The sequence below is a fragment of the Xenopus tropicalis genome, chromosome 8 (genome assembly GCF_000004195.4).
Source record: "Xenopus tropicalis strain Nigerian chromosome 8, UCB_Xtro_10.0, whole genome shotgun sequence".
In the NCBI taxonomy this organism is placed as follows: Eukaryota; Metazoa; Chordata; class Amphibia; order Anura; family Pipidae; genus Xenopus; species Xenopus tropicalis.
The window spans coordinates 108,728,079-108,742,035 of NC_030684.2; the positions used below are offsets into that span (position 1 = coordinate 108,728,079).

A 13,957-nucleotide genomic window follows, 5' to 3' on the forward strand; every position below is an offset into this window, starting at 1 on the left:
CAATGATATCCTATATAACACTTGTGTACTGACTTATATCACTTTCTTGATAGAATGTTGACAGGGGAAAACACAAGAAATATGCAATATAAGCCTCTATATTGACCACTTATAGGCCAGTATTTTCAGGCTGATCGATTTAAATTCCTATAAAGTTTAATGTTGTAGTTAATCTAAACAAGGTACGGTGTGGATGATATGGGTATAAATGCGTCCATGAATTATAGACTGTGCACAACTGCATGATCTCATAATATTCAGCATTATGTAATCACTTCAGGTCAGCAATGATCTATGGCATATTTTCCTGTGTGCTTGAAATCACATTTACATGTGTTTATTTACAATGGCATTCCTACTACAGAGGAACAAAACAAGAGCAGGTTTTGTGAAGGCTCCCATACGCGCTTAAGTGAAATACAACTTTTCACAAAGTCAGCCTGTACAGAATAAGATATTTTCTACAAAATTTGACATTGTAATTATGTAACTAAGAAAAACTGGTTGTATAATTATTATACCATTGCTTTTTATCCCCATTACCTCTCTGAATGTGTTGGAGTTCAGTTTGTAGTCAGGCTGACTGACTACACTCTTACTTATTACCCTCTATTATATAATAATCTGCAAAGGAGACTGGAAGGGGGTACAGCCTGTCAGCAAAATGGCAGTGATAAAATGTCATTCGGTGGGCTGAATCCAGTGTAGTTGTTTCTCTTTAGTTAGCATAATTTTGTAAAGGAGTATAGTCACCCTTTGATTCAGGGGGGTTTAGAGAGAGGAAAATCATTGTAAGTTGGCCATACACAGGCAGATTTTAGCTGCTGACTGGGGTCCTTCAGACCAGTTCAGATTCTTATCTTTCCCTGCATGGGCTCCCTTGACTGGCCTACCCAACCGACATCTGGCCTAAAATTGACCAGATCTCAATCGGGCAGGTTTGATTTTCCGTCGGATTGGGCTCATTGATGTGGTCCTTGGTCCAAAGGTGCCTATGCCCTCCATTTTAATTTGATCGTTTGGTCCTAGGGACAAGCGATCGAATTAGCCCAATCTCTCCCACCTTAGGTAATCAGTCAACTTGTTTACATTTGAGCTGATCATGATTGGGCACCATGGTTTATCTATAATTAAAGGTTAAATAAAAAGGTAGTTCCCCCTATGTTTTTAGAATGAATTCTTGTGGTTTCTCCTTCCAAACATTCAGGTCAGAGCCTCTGAACGATGTTTCTTGAATCTGTGGTCCTCAAACTGTTATTGATTTTGAATTCCCAGGCTCTACTGAAAGCAAAAGATGGTGAGTTACAGGCTGAATATCTCTCATAGAGAAAAAAGTGCAATAATAGCAGGCTAGAGGCGAAAGAAACTGAAAGTATTAAAAGTGACATTCACACAAACAGCATATTGGTTTTAAGTTTGAAAGGTATTTGTTTTGCTCAGGTAAAGTCACACACTAACAGGCTTGTGTTGTGGTTGTATTTAAATATAGAGTGCATTTCTATTGCTGTATGACACAAACTGGGTGGAGCCAGTCCCTTCCTGAAACCTTGGTTTGCCTTAGTAACATGTGCCCTTACTCTTTGCTGCTTCCCTAATCTCTTAATCCTCTTCACCTACTCCCTGCTCCCTTTGTGTTCTCTGTGCCTATTTCATCTCCAGTCTCCATGCCCTCTTAGCACTTTGTACTTTTCCTCAAATCTCCATGGTCTCTTGCTACCTCCATTCCTAGTCCTTCTTTGATCTACGTGCCCTCTCCCTGTCTTTACCAATTTCTATTCCCTCTCTGACCTATCCCGCTTCTCCCAGTGCAAAAATGACTTGCATCCTTTGGGAATATGTTCTCTGGTGAGCCTTAGGTATCCCGGTTGACACTAGCAAGAAGGACAGAGAACATTGTGAACTGCTTTTCTCCCATGGCATAGGCCTATGGTCCTGTCACGCAAGTAACAGAATTCATTGCAGGCCTGGAAGAGGCTGTTTACTCACAGAAACCAAACAGGAAAAAAGAAAGTTCTACACAAACTAGAGACCTAATTTGCCTGGGGAACTTCACTCAGCAGTCCTAATGTTTATTTTCCATATTCCAATGAGCTGTTATGGAGAACAATGCTGGGCATTGTTATAGACTCTAAGACTGGCTTCAGGCCTATCTATGTAATGCCCTGGCTAATACATTGATGATATTTAGAATCCTTCACCGTGCTTCTGGAATTCTTAACTGGAAATAGGTGTGATCTTTGCTCACTGACATTATTTGAGAGAATTTACCCACATTTGTTACTGACTTTAGATTTTTATTGGGTTTATAAAATAAAAAACATCTTGGGCAAAGATATGTATTTATAAATTAAGATACATTATAAGGAAAATAATCACAATCTTACAACCGTCCTGTGTTTTCAGTGATAATACAGTTTTAATGACCACAGTGAAATGCTTGTTACCCACAGGGTTACAGGTATCGGACCCCTTGTCTGGAAACCCGTTATCCAGAAAGCTTATACGGAAAGCCTGTCTCCCATAGAGTCCATTTTAATCAAATAATTCAGAATTTTAAAACTGATTTCCTTTTTCTCTGTAGTAATAAAACATCACCTTGTAATTGATCCCAACTAAGATATAATTAATCCTTATTGGAGGCAAAACATTCCTATTGTGTTTTATTAATATTTTTAAGGTATGGAGATCCATATTATGGAAAGACCCCTTACCCGGAATACCCTTGGTCCAGAGCATTCTGGATAACAGGTCCTATACCTGTACTAATATCTGCTCATTTGTAATGAAAAATGAAATGTGAAGAATTTTAACACTGACAGTATCTAGTAGGATTAAATCTAAAACAACTGGATTTTTCTGAGTTTTTTTCCTTGAATTTATTATTAATAAATTAAAGTACAGGTATGGGATCCCTTATCCGGAAACCCGTTATCCAGAAAGCTCCGAATTACGGAAAGCCTGTCTCCCATAGACTCCATTATAATCAAATAATTCAGAATTTTAAAACTGATTTCCTTTTTCTCTGTAGTAATAAAACAGTAACTTGTAGTTAAGCCCAAGTAAGATATAATTAATCCTTATTGGAGGCAAAACAATCCTATTGGGTTTATTTAATGTTTTATTGATTTTTTAGTAGACTTAAGGTATGGAGATCCAAATTACGGAAAGACCTCTTATCCGGAATACCCTTGGTCCCGAGCATTCTGGATAACGGGTCCTATACCTGTATAATAATTTTAATTAACATAAATGTAAAATCATTTCTAACTGTTATAAAATGGGCATAATTAATGTAATAATCCATGGGTAAAATCTATGTATGTAAAATTTATATTTATATATTTTTTTTAAGTTCATTAGCAATAAGTTAGCATTAGCAACAAGTCAATTTTAACAAACCTAAATAAATGGACACTGAAGTTGCTTAAAAGAGGTTGCAGCTGGGTAAGATTAGTGACATAGTAATCCCCAGAAAAAAAAGATCAGAAAAACTATGGGGTGGTGATGTATAGGTTTGGAAGGGTAAAGAGTCTTTATATGTTTTTGGACCACACTTTCCCATGTGAACCTGTCACTGCACCTCTAACTTTTGCACCATACAACAAAGTTATGTGGGAACCAAGAAGAAATGATAATAAAACTGCCTCTAGACATGACAAATAAAAGCCAATAGGAGCTAGGCAAAATGATCTAATACCTACAGTATATTATTATGGAAAATTCTGACCCTTTATGATGTCACCTAGAGACGGATATCCTTGTGTACCCCAAGGCTTTTCTCTCTCTCTTTCACTACCTTCTTCGGAAAAATCCACAACACAAATAAATGATCACTAGTAAGTAAATGGTAGAGAGTACATACAGACTAATACTATACTGAATACCCAGCAACTAGGTGTACACATTTCTATTTATACATTGACTTTACAGTTACACCCTATTGGCAAATGGAAGGGCAATCTCTTTATTATACCACTATGTTGTGTTGCATCAAGTAATTTATATATTATCATATATTGCTTACTCAGTAATTTTGCCTTTCTATTCCATTGTAAAGACATATTCAACTGAACTTTCTCTCACATCATAACTAATTCATCAACATTTCAAGTGGGTTGTCCTCTAGTAAAGAAGAATAAGACATGACATTTTTGTTGTGAGTAATGAGTAATTCCAGAGACTTAGACTGTGAGTCAGAACTGGTAACTTACTTTTTATTTGCTTCTGTTAATCCTATCAAAAATAGACTTTTTTCTTGTTTACAAAACCACAAAGAGAGTGTAGATATATATAATATACAATTCTGAACAGGCTTGTTGTATTCTCGGCAAAAGAAAACACATAACCATTGTTGGATAATTCACTTAAGAGAAAGTCAAGAGGGGGTCAGGGGGATGAGGTATCAGAAGCAGGTGGTCAGGATTGGAAAGGGGAATGAGGAGAAGATGGGTGGGATCAATTGGGAGAGAAAGGTGATAAAAAGTTGGGCAGAGTCAGGAGAAATCAGGAGCATGTGGTTGTGATTGGGAGCAAAATGGTAGGACTAATAGGAGGAATGGGGAGCTGGTCAGTAGAAGGTTATTCATTGGAGGATCTCTAATGGTATTTATTTTCTACCACCGGTGATTAGCTTTTACACTGACAGTGTGTAGAGTATCACCACCTTTTCTCTCAACAACTTTCTGCCATTTGACTTTCTCTAAGGGGCAGATTTATCAGTGTGACATTAGAGCTCACCATAGCAAAATTGCCCCACTATTTAGTCATTCCTATGGGATTTCTAGAGGCGTGTTTATCAAACGGTGAATTGTAACTTTCACTTATTCATAAATCTGGCCCTAAACATTTCATAGGAATAAATAGAGTAGGGGAATTTACTGTTGTGACTCTAAATTATCAGTTTGTCCCTAAGTGTACTGAAATTGCAGACGTGAAATCCCTATGCATCATAAATTGGTGTAAATTTGCACAAAAAAGTCATATTTTTCACAATGACATTTTGGAATTCATTCAAGTTTCGGTATCGTGACTATCTTTTGGCCAGGTTGGAGCTGCAGAGTGCCATTGAGTCCTATGGGAGACTTTCCTTGGGCCAGGTTGGAGCTGCAGAGTGCCATTGAGCCCTATGGGAGACTTTCCTTGGGCCAGGTTGGAGCTGCAGAGTGCCATTGAGCCCTATGGGAGACTTTCCTTGGGCCAGGTTGGAGCTGCAGAGTGCCATTGAGCCCTATGGGAGACTTTCCTTGGGCCAGGTTGGAGCTGCAGAGTGCCATTGAGCCCTATGGGAGGCTTTCCTTGGGCCGGGTTGGAGCTGCAGAGTGCCATTGAGCCCTATGGGAGACTTTCCTTGGGCCGGGTTGGAGCTGCAGAGTGCCATTGAGCCCTATGGGAGACTTTCCTTGGGCCAGGTTGGAGCTGCAGAGTGCCATTGAGCCCTATGGGAGGCTTTCCTTGGGCCGGGTTGGAGCTGCAGAGTGCCATTGAGCCCTATGGGAGACTTTCCTTGGGCCGGGTTGGAGCTGCAGAGTGCCATTGAGCCCTATGGGAGACTTTCCTTGGGCAGGGTTGGAGCTGCAGAGTGCCATTGAGCCCTATGGGAGGCTTTCCTTGGGCCGGGTTGGAGCTGCAGAGTGCCATTGAGCCCTATGGGAGACTTTCCTTGGGCCGGGTTGGAGCTGCAGAGTGCCATTGAGCCCTATGGGAGACTTTCCTTGGGTCGGGTTGGAGCTGCAGAGTGCCATTGAGCCCTATGGGAGGCTTTCCTTGGGCCGGGTTGGAGCTGCAGAGTGCCATTGAGCCCTATGGGAGGCTTTCCTTGGGCCGGGTTGGAGCTGCAGAGTGCCATTGAGCCCTATGGGAGACTTTCCTTGGGCCGGGTTGGAGCTGCAGAGTGCCATTGAGTCCTATGGGAGGCTTCCAAAATCATACATTGAAGATTCAGAAGTCAGAAAGGTTTTCGCGCCATTTACAAATGTTTGGATATGAAAATTTTGTAACTTTCAGATCGCAACCACAATATTTTCGTACAACCACGACACAAATTCAAGTTACGCACATCAGAAATTATCGTGGTTACTACGAAATTTTCCAATCGTTCTTTTAACAATCCCAAATTTGTGCTTTAATGAATGGGCCCCTAAGTCTAGTGCTTACAGCCCAATACGTTCCCCTGCTGGCTTGTGATAGAACAGTAGCACTTGATCTATATTATCATGTAAGGGACATTATTACAAGACCACCTTTAGGGTTCCTGCTAGGGATTTAAGGCTGATGCCACACGTGGCGTTTTTACGCTGCATTTTTTCTCAGCCTAAAAATGCAGCACAAGCTACACAGCCCCTGACTATGGCATTTTTCAGCCTAGTACTGGTGACGTAGCAAATCCCGTTTCCATGGTGCTAATAGTGTAAAATAGTAAAAAACGCTGCGTATTTCCACTAGGTCTGGCAGCTGCCTTTGTGTATACATAGGAATAGCTTGCTGTGCAAATACTGGCGTATTTCGGCCAACGCTTGAAAAATCCGTGCTAAGGCGTTTTCTAGCGTATTTCCGCATTGTGTGATTGGCGTTTTTCAGCTGCTGAGAGAATTACGAAATACGCAGCGTAAAAACGCCACATGTGGCATCAGCCTAACATAAAAAGGCCCTAAATATTCCCTAAATCCTTTATTTCCCAAAACAGCTTATAGGATGATCGGAGCTAGCATTCATACGGGGAAAAACTTCAATTTACATAGGGAAGTAGAAAAGAATAAAACTTTAATCCAAAAAGGAATTAGAGCTCTGAAAATCTAAATGAAACCGGTTCGCATATATTAAAATCAGTGTTGCCATAACATTTTTTTACAGTGAGCCATTAATCATTTGTAACATTTAAGTAATACGACCCCTTACATAAATACATAATTCTATGACAGTTACATAAACAGTTTATGCCCATATAATGCTAAAAATTTTTCTTGCTGGGCCGACTAATGCAGATACAAAACCTCCAAGGACACTGCTCACATGTAGAACAGAGCTGATAGACACACAGAATTGCGACGGTCTGGCAGCACAGGACCAGGCTGGAGTATGATTTCCAAATGTGACACCGTATGTAAGAAGGGTAACTAGCACAGAACACACCAAGGGCCAACTACAAGCAACACGTTCTGTATTTTATATGTTCCAACCATTTCTAATCTCTGATAATCATAAGTAGCAGATGGATTGCAGCTGCTGACCCACTATACTCACTTAGTTTACACTTAGCTCAAACGGTTACTTGAGCCCTTGGCTTGGGACATGGTCTTCCACAGTTACCTGACAAGTGGCCAAAAAGTCCCTATGAAAGGAAACAGGTTGGGTACCTGATATTTGTCAGTTTCTCCATTCACTCCCTTGCCATTAATATGAGACTAATTTGTGGCTTTCCAGCTTAATATATTCACCCCACAGTTGCACAGAGTCCATAAAGTATTGTCTGGTCTAGAATATATAAAATGAATCTCAATTTGAGGACTTTAACTTGTCTCATACAACTGAATTAGAATTATATAATAATTGCAGAGTTGTGTCAGGTTAGCCTTGTGTTACACAGAGAATACTGCCATACTGAAATGTCAGGTGTGTGACATGCTTGGCACTGCCATTCTGGCACAAGATTACCTTTAAACGCAGCACTTAAATATCCCCTCTTTCACAGCCACTGTTTTTTTCATGTTGAAAATAACCAGAGGCCACTCATTTAGGAACTAGACTTTCACTTGAAAAAGTGAAATGCTTCTTCACAGTGAGGACAGGGAGGTTGGCGAATGCCCTGCCGGCAGCGATGGCAGATTCTGTTAATGCCATTAAGAGTGGCTTGGATGTCTACTTCATAAAGCATGGTATCCAAGGCCACTGTGATTTTGAGATCTATAGTCAGTTTAGTATACGTATATTTGTATATATATATCTTTTTATTTGTGAGAGTGTAGAGGTATGTATGTTTCAATTTCTGTTTACTGCTCAAAAAGTCTCAAAAGTCTCCTGTCATGAAGTGAGATCAGCCAGCAGTCTCACTATGGGACATGCATTTTACCATATCACTATATGTATTGGCTTAAGTAATGAGCTGGGTAATAAAACACCTTCTCACCTCTCACTTTATACAATTAATTCTGGTTTGTCCCTGAGGAAGAGCACAGTTGGTGCTCGAAACGTTGGACCTTTTTTCTAAATAAACGCATTATTTTTTTGCAAAGTCCCTGTGTGTGCGGCTCCCTGTCTTGACATTTAAAAATATATATTTTGAATTTGACCACATTTTCCTGTTTAATGGTGAAAAACATTTGCTCCTGAGGGAATCTAACAAGTTTGTTTTTGGCAAAAAGAAGGTGAAAAAACATCAACATTTTGCTGCTTGCCAAAAATGTTATCAAAAGCCTTAAAAGAGTACAAAAATAATGAGATTTCAGTGATGGTGCACTATTTCGACGTATTTTACTATAGGAAGGATATGGCAATTTCCTTTGATGTGGATGCTATATAAATAGGCAAATCTTTCTGAATAGACTTCAGTTAATTTCAGTGCTTTATAAATAGAGCTTTAATGGGTGAATGTAATAAAAGCTAAAAGTAAAAATATGTGCAACGTAAACAATTTTTGATACGTGCGAATCCCTTTACATGTTTTTAACAGCTTCATTGCCACACTGTCTGACACAGATAAAAGTAAAACATGGAAACTCAGAATGTTTGGTGCAGGCACAATGGGCCTTTTTTGTCAATACTGTACATTTAGGTTTGTTTCTAAGAAGGCAATGAAAAGGTAAAACAATTGCATCCCCCTTCAACTGTTGGCATACACACACGTTTCCAATTAAGAGATTGTAATTTTTAACAACACGCCCTTTTAAGAGTATCTGGCTGTTTTGTGTTCATGTTTATTGCTATGCATCCCAGTGAACATTAGAGGGCACCCTCTATAGCCAGCCAGATAGTACCCAAGGCACTAGGGATGGTGCATTTTATACATTTGTGAGACAGAATGCTTGTTAAAATTTACAGAATTGTGTTTATAATAAGATGATATCGTTCTGTTTGCAAACTTGATTTTGTTCTCATTCTTCTTTAGAAATATGTCTTTTGTATATTTACAGAGTGTATGGCTACACATTCATTCTGTGTACTGAGGATTGTTTTTTGTATACAAAATGTACTTGGGACAAATGGCACCCCATACCTAATATGTATTACCTGTCTTCCAATTCTGATGCACTAAGCAGGAAAACCAGTAGCCTTGGGCCTTTTTGTTCTGAGATTATACCCCTCTTAGTTAGAGGCTGTAAACAAAAATTCATCTCACACTGTTCTCTGAACTCTCACCTGGAATGGCACTTCAGTAGAAGCTGTCAGGACAGAGCTGTGCTCACAGTGATTGGTTTATTATATTGGGGGGACATGCTCTGACACCAACTCACCGCCAGCCCATGGGTTGGGCTCACAGCCAAAAACAACACAACATGTTCCAGCAGAGACCTACCGAGTTTTCACCACATCCAGAGGGTGCATCAGGCAAATTTCTACCAGACCTGTCAGAGGGAAAGAGAGAAATAAATGTATTAATAACGTATTCACCAGCACGAGACATTACTCGTTCCCTTCCACACATGACAGGAATGAGCACTGAACTCAACTTGTAGAGCAGTGGTTTGTGAAGCTTAATACAGCCTGCTCTTTTCTTGTTAGAGATACACAAATTCTGTACTATATCTGTCTACATGAAAACGTATAAGGTCATTTACTAACATAGATGTAAATATTCACCAGCCCTGTAACCCACAGCAACTATTCAACAGTTGGTTGTACAGTTAAAGGTCTGATTGGCTGTTGCGTGTCACTGCACTAGCTCAGATTTGTAAATACATTAACTAAATATATGTTTCCCAGCACAAAAACAAACTTAAATCTATTATAGTCTAGAAAGGGGAACATTTTCTAAATGAAAGGACACTATTTTAAAGCCAAGTTTCACCCAAAAACTGATCTTTTTCATAATGAAACAAAATGTAATAAAAAAAAAATTGTAATTTTAAGCAGCTTTCCAACATATGTTAGTTACAATGTACAGTGCTGCCCCTGGCTTTTTTCTGCCACAGGCACCATCTTTCAAATTCTCCAGAAGAAGCTGCAGTCCCCACCCGCAGCCAGATCTCTCATCTCCTCTCCCTGCACAGGAGCACGCTTACTCTCTAAAATGAACACGCACCATGCAGGAGATGTGAGCAATGCTCTGTTAATTCACATGTGTTGCCAAGATCTTGCACGTTTTTTTTAAAAAAATCTCTAGTTTATCTATAGTGCAGTAGCAGAAACAGAAGTTTCTGATGATGCTCCTGGCGCCGCTGCTCTGATCTATGCTGAAATCCAGCTGCAAAATAATTCTCTTTCTACATTATTGAAATCCTGGCAGGGGAGGAGGGACTAAAATATTGATTTTACAAATTATTATTATTATTCTCCACAGCTTACAGACAGCATGCAGGAACTACATAACCCAAAATGCATTGTACTGGGATGTTCCTTTCCTTATTGACATCACGAGTGCAGGGAATTGGGGGATTGGGAGGATGCAGGCTGAAGGCAGGCTGAGGACAACCGACTACTCTTATATTTTATTTGAGTCTCAAAGTAGTCAGTCTGATCAGCAGCAGAACAGGGGGCCAGGCTTAGGGAACTGTTCCAAATCACGAAAAGGCTGCATATTTTGATGTTTATTTCAAAGTTGCTTGAAATTATGTTTTCTTTTCAATTCTCCATCTCCTACCTTAAGTCTGCTAATAAAATTATTTAAACTGTAATTAAACCAAATAGGATTAATTATATCTTAGTTGGAATTAAGTACAAGTTAAGGAGAAGGAAAGGCAGTAAAGAGCCTTCTCTGTTTGCTTAAGATTGCAGCTGCCATTTTAGCTTGGTTTTCATAGCTTCCTCCTGCAGCCTCTAGCCGTTATAGCCCAGATCACACATTCCTAAGGGAGGGGGGAGGGAGTTCTTAGCATTCTTGTGGGAAGGGGGAGCAGGAGAGGGGAGAGAGGATAGTGCTGCACAGACTTTAGCCCCCCGGAATTAAGGTTTTCTGAGAGAGGAAGTCAGATACCCGAAGAACATGTTTACAAAAAAGGAGACAAGAAATTCTGTGTTTCCTCTGACAGAGAACTCTGCAGCATTTCTGTGAGTGCTTATGGCTGTATTTACTGATAAAGCTTACTTAGTTTTTACCTTTACTTCTCCTTTAAAGCTGCTGAGGCCAGTTAAGCCCCATATGAAAGTTTGAAAAAGGTAGAAAAGGAAGGCAAATAATTTTAAATCTATTAAAATCAATAATGGAGAACAACTGCAAGGTTGCTAGGAACAGGAAATACTATAACATACTAAAAGTTAATAGCAATAGCAAGTCAGAGCAGCGCAGATACAATGCATGCCTCTTCCCTTCCACCTCTGAGTTTTTCAAGTTCCCACTTTCCCAGCACTATGATAAACCTCACTTCTGGGACTCGGGTTAAAAAAACCTGGAGAAGAACTGATTCCTGTTACAATGCTCTACGTCAGAACCAGAGAGCAGAAGCAAATACTGCTATCAATGGTTATTGCATTTCCAACAATTTAAAGGAGAAGGAAAGGAATCAACTTTAGACCTCATCATTAGAAAGACCTCCCTTGCCTTTTTTTTTTCTTAATAGTGTTTGTATCTCCCGCAGTTTGCTTTTAAAGATTTCTATGCTTCTTCTCCTTTGCAGCCACCATTTTGGATATGTAAATGTAGTAAAGATGGCACAGGGTAAATAAATGTGCCTGGGCAAAGTTTCAGCCTCCCCTAGATGCACGCATGTTAAAAACTCTTGGGCATTTTGTTTTGCTACAAAATTTGCGAAACGGCAGAAAAATTTGCGAAGCGCATTTGTTGTGTGATTTTTATGTCACCCTCGGCTATTTTTTTGTCGCCCTCGGCTAATTTTTTGTCGCACACATCTATTTTTTGTCGGCTACTTTTTTTGTAGCCTGCGTTTTTTTGTACGCAACCGCCATGACATAGCCACGCCCATTTTGGCGAGGTCACTCCCATTTAGTCGCGACCGCGCCCAATCTGACGCATGGAAAAAACCATTTCCGCACAACAAATTTTCACAGAAGTTTCGCGAAACAATCCGCCAATGGCGAAATGCGGAAATCCGCTGTGAATCCATGCCTAGTGAAAAAATTAGCTCATCACTACTCTCTAATGCGTCTACACTACCAACTGGTCTTCTCAAGTGCACATGTACGCCAGTCTTGGTCATGGTGCAGGAATATGGTATTATGGGTATTTCCATTAAAGAACTTGGTGGGGGTTTTTTTCATATGTGGTTTCTGATCTGGAAAACAGGCTTAATATGACGAGGCTTCAGGGCACCGATGACAGCACTGGAGGTATGCCTCTAGATAGGGATTAACTCTTTCCTTTTCCTTTAAATGTAATATTTCAAATATGCAATTGGCAGGGCCTCCAGTAGCTCAACAGCTTTATGAGAATCACAATATGAAAAATGCATCAGTGGCACTGACCTAAATTATATTGCCCCATCCCAGTGCAGTCTTAAAGATAGCCACAGACTGTTTGTATCTGCTACTTGGTATGTTTTTCAGATGAGTGCTTGATTTAGCCCTCATGAGGCCAAAGTATGTATCACATGAGACCTTTGAGGAGATGACCACATCCATTACCTGCTAATCAGAAATTAGCTGAGATGTAAAAAGGGGGGGGGGGTTGAAAATAATTTTCTTAGTCTTTAATTAGATAATCACAAAAAGAAAATATAGAAGTCTTTATACAGTCTCTCTGAACTACAACAATGTTAGTTTTACCAGTAGGGTCCACATCAACGTTACTTATTGTAAGGGGTGTGCTACTTGTACATACAATAACTATAAAGTATCTATAAATAGGTTGGAATATTATACATATTTGCCAATAAACATTCAGATTTATGGAGCAGATTTGATTTGATTTGATAAGCAAAACTTATCTCATGGCTTAGCATATGAAAAATGCACTGTACCCTTAAGGTGGACGATCTGGAATTGAATTAGGACCTGCAGTTAAACCTAACATAATATCTGTACACAGTTTGTAAAAACAAAAAAAAAAGTATATATTAAAGGGGAACTCCACCCAAACACTACTTAAGCTTTTTGAAAAGTAAACAGAATTTCAAGCAACTTTGCTAATACATCAATAAAAAATATATGCAGTCTTGTAATGTAATAATATGGTTTGGAATAGTTACCTAACAGCCTGGCAATCCTGCATTGAAATCTATTTTATAAAAAGCGGAAACAGATTTTTTCTATATTTAATTTTGAAATTTCCCAGGGTGCCTCAACCATGTGACTTGTGCTCTGATAAACTTCAGTCACACTGCAGCGCTGCAAGTTGGAGTGATATTACCCCCCTCCCAGCAGCCAATCAGCAGAACAATGGGAAGGTAGCAAAATAGCAGCTCCCAGTAAGTATCAAAATAGCACCCAATATTAAGAAATCCAAGTCAGGCTTGGGACTCCCCCAGTTACATGGGAGTAGGAGAAACAATAGGTTAGCTGAAAGCAGTTCTAATGTGTAGCGCTGGCTCCTTCTGAAAGCTCAGACTCAGGCACAATGCACTGAGATGGCGCCTACACACCAATATTACAGCTAAAAAAAATACATTTGTTGTTTCAAGACTAAAATGTTAAATGTTGAGTGAATTATTTACTATGTAAACTGTGTAATTTAGAAATAAAAAGCATACCATACAAATCATGATAGTATCCCTTTAAGGCTACATTACTGGGATGACTTTAAGAAGACAACTAAGTGCTAAGCTACTCATTCTAATAGTGATCTGCTGCCTGAACTCGGCTTTGCCTATTAATCATGTATAGCAATGTGCAGCTTTACATTTCTGTTTCTGGC

At 39.5% G+C, this 13,957-nt stretch overlaps 1 protein-coding gene across 3 annotated transcripts in view; it reads right to left on the reverse strand.

Annotated features, from left to right (window-relative positions):
- The window catches only part of slc25a21 (solute carrier family 25 (mitochondrial oxoadipate carrier), member 21), a 203,392-nt gene that overhangs the window by 87,693 nt on the left and 101,742 nt on the right, over positions 1–13,957 (reverse strand). For all 3 annotated transcript variants that reach the window (XM_031890479.1, XM_012968463.3, NM_001017069.2), the window contains 1 exon segment: positions 9,509–9,557. In XM_031890479.1, the coding sequence (XP_031746339.1) occupies positions 9,509–9,557 (49 nt within the window).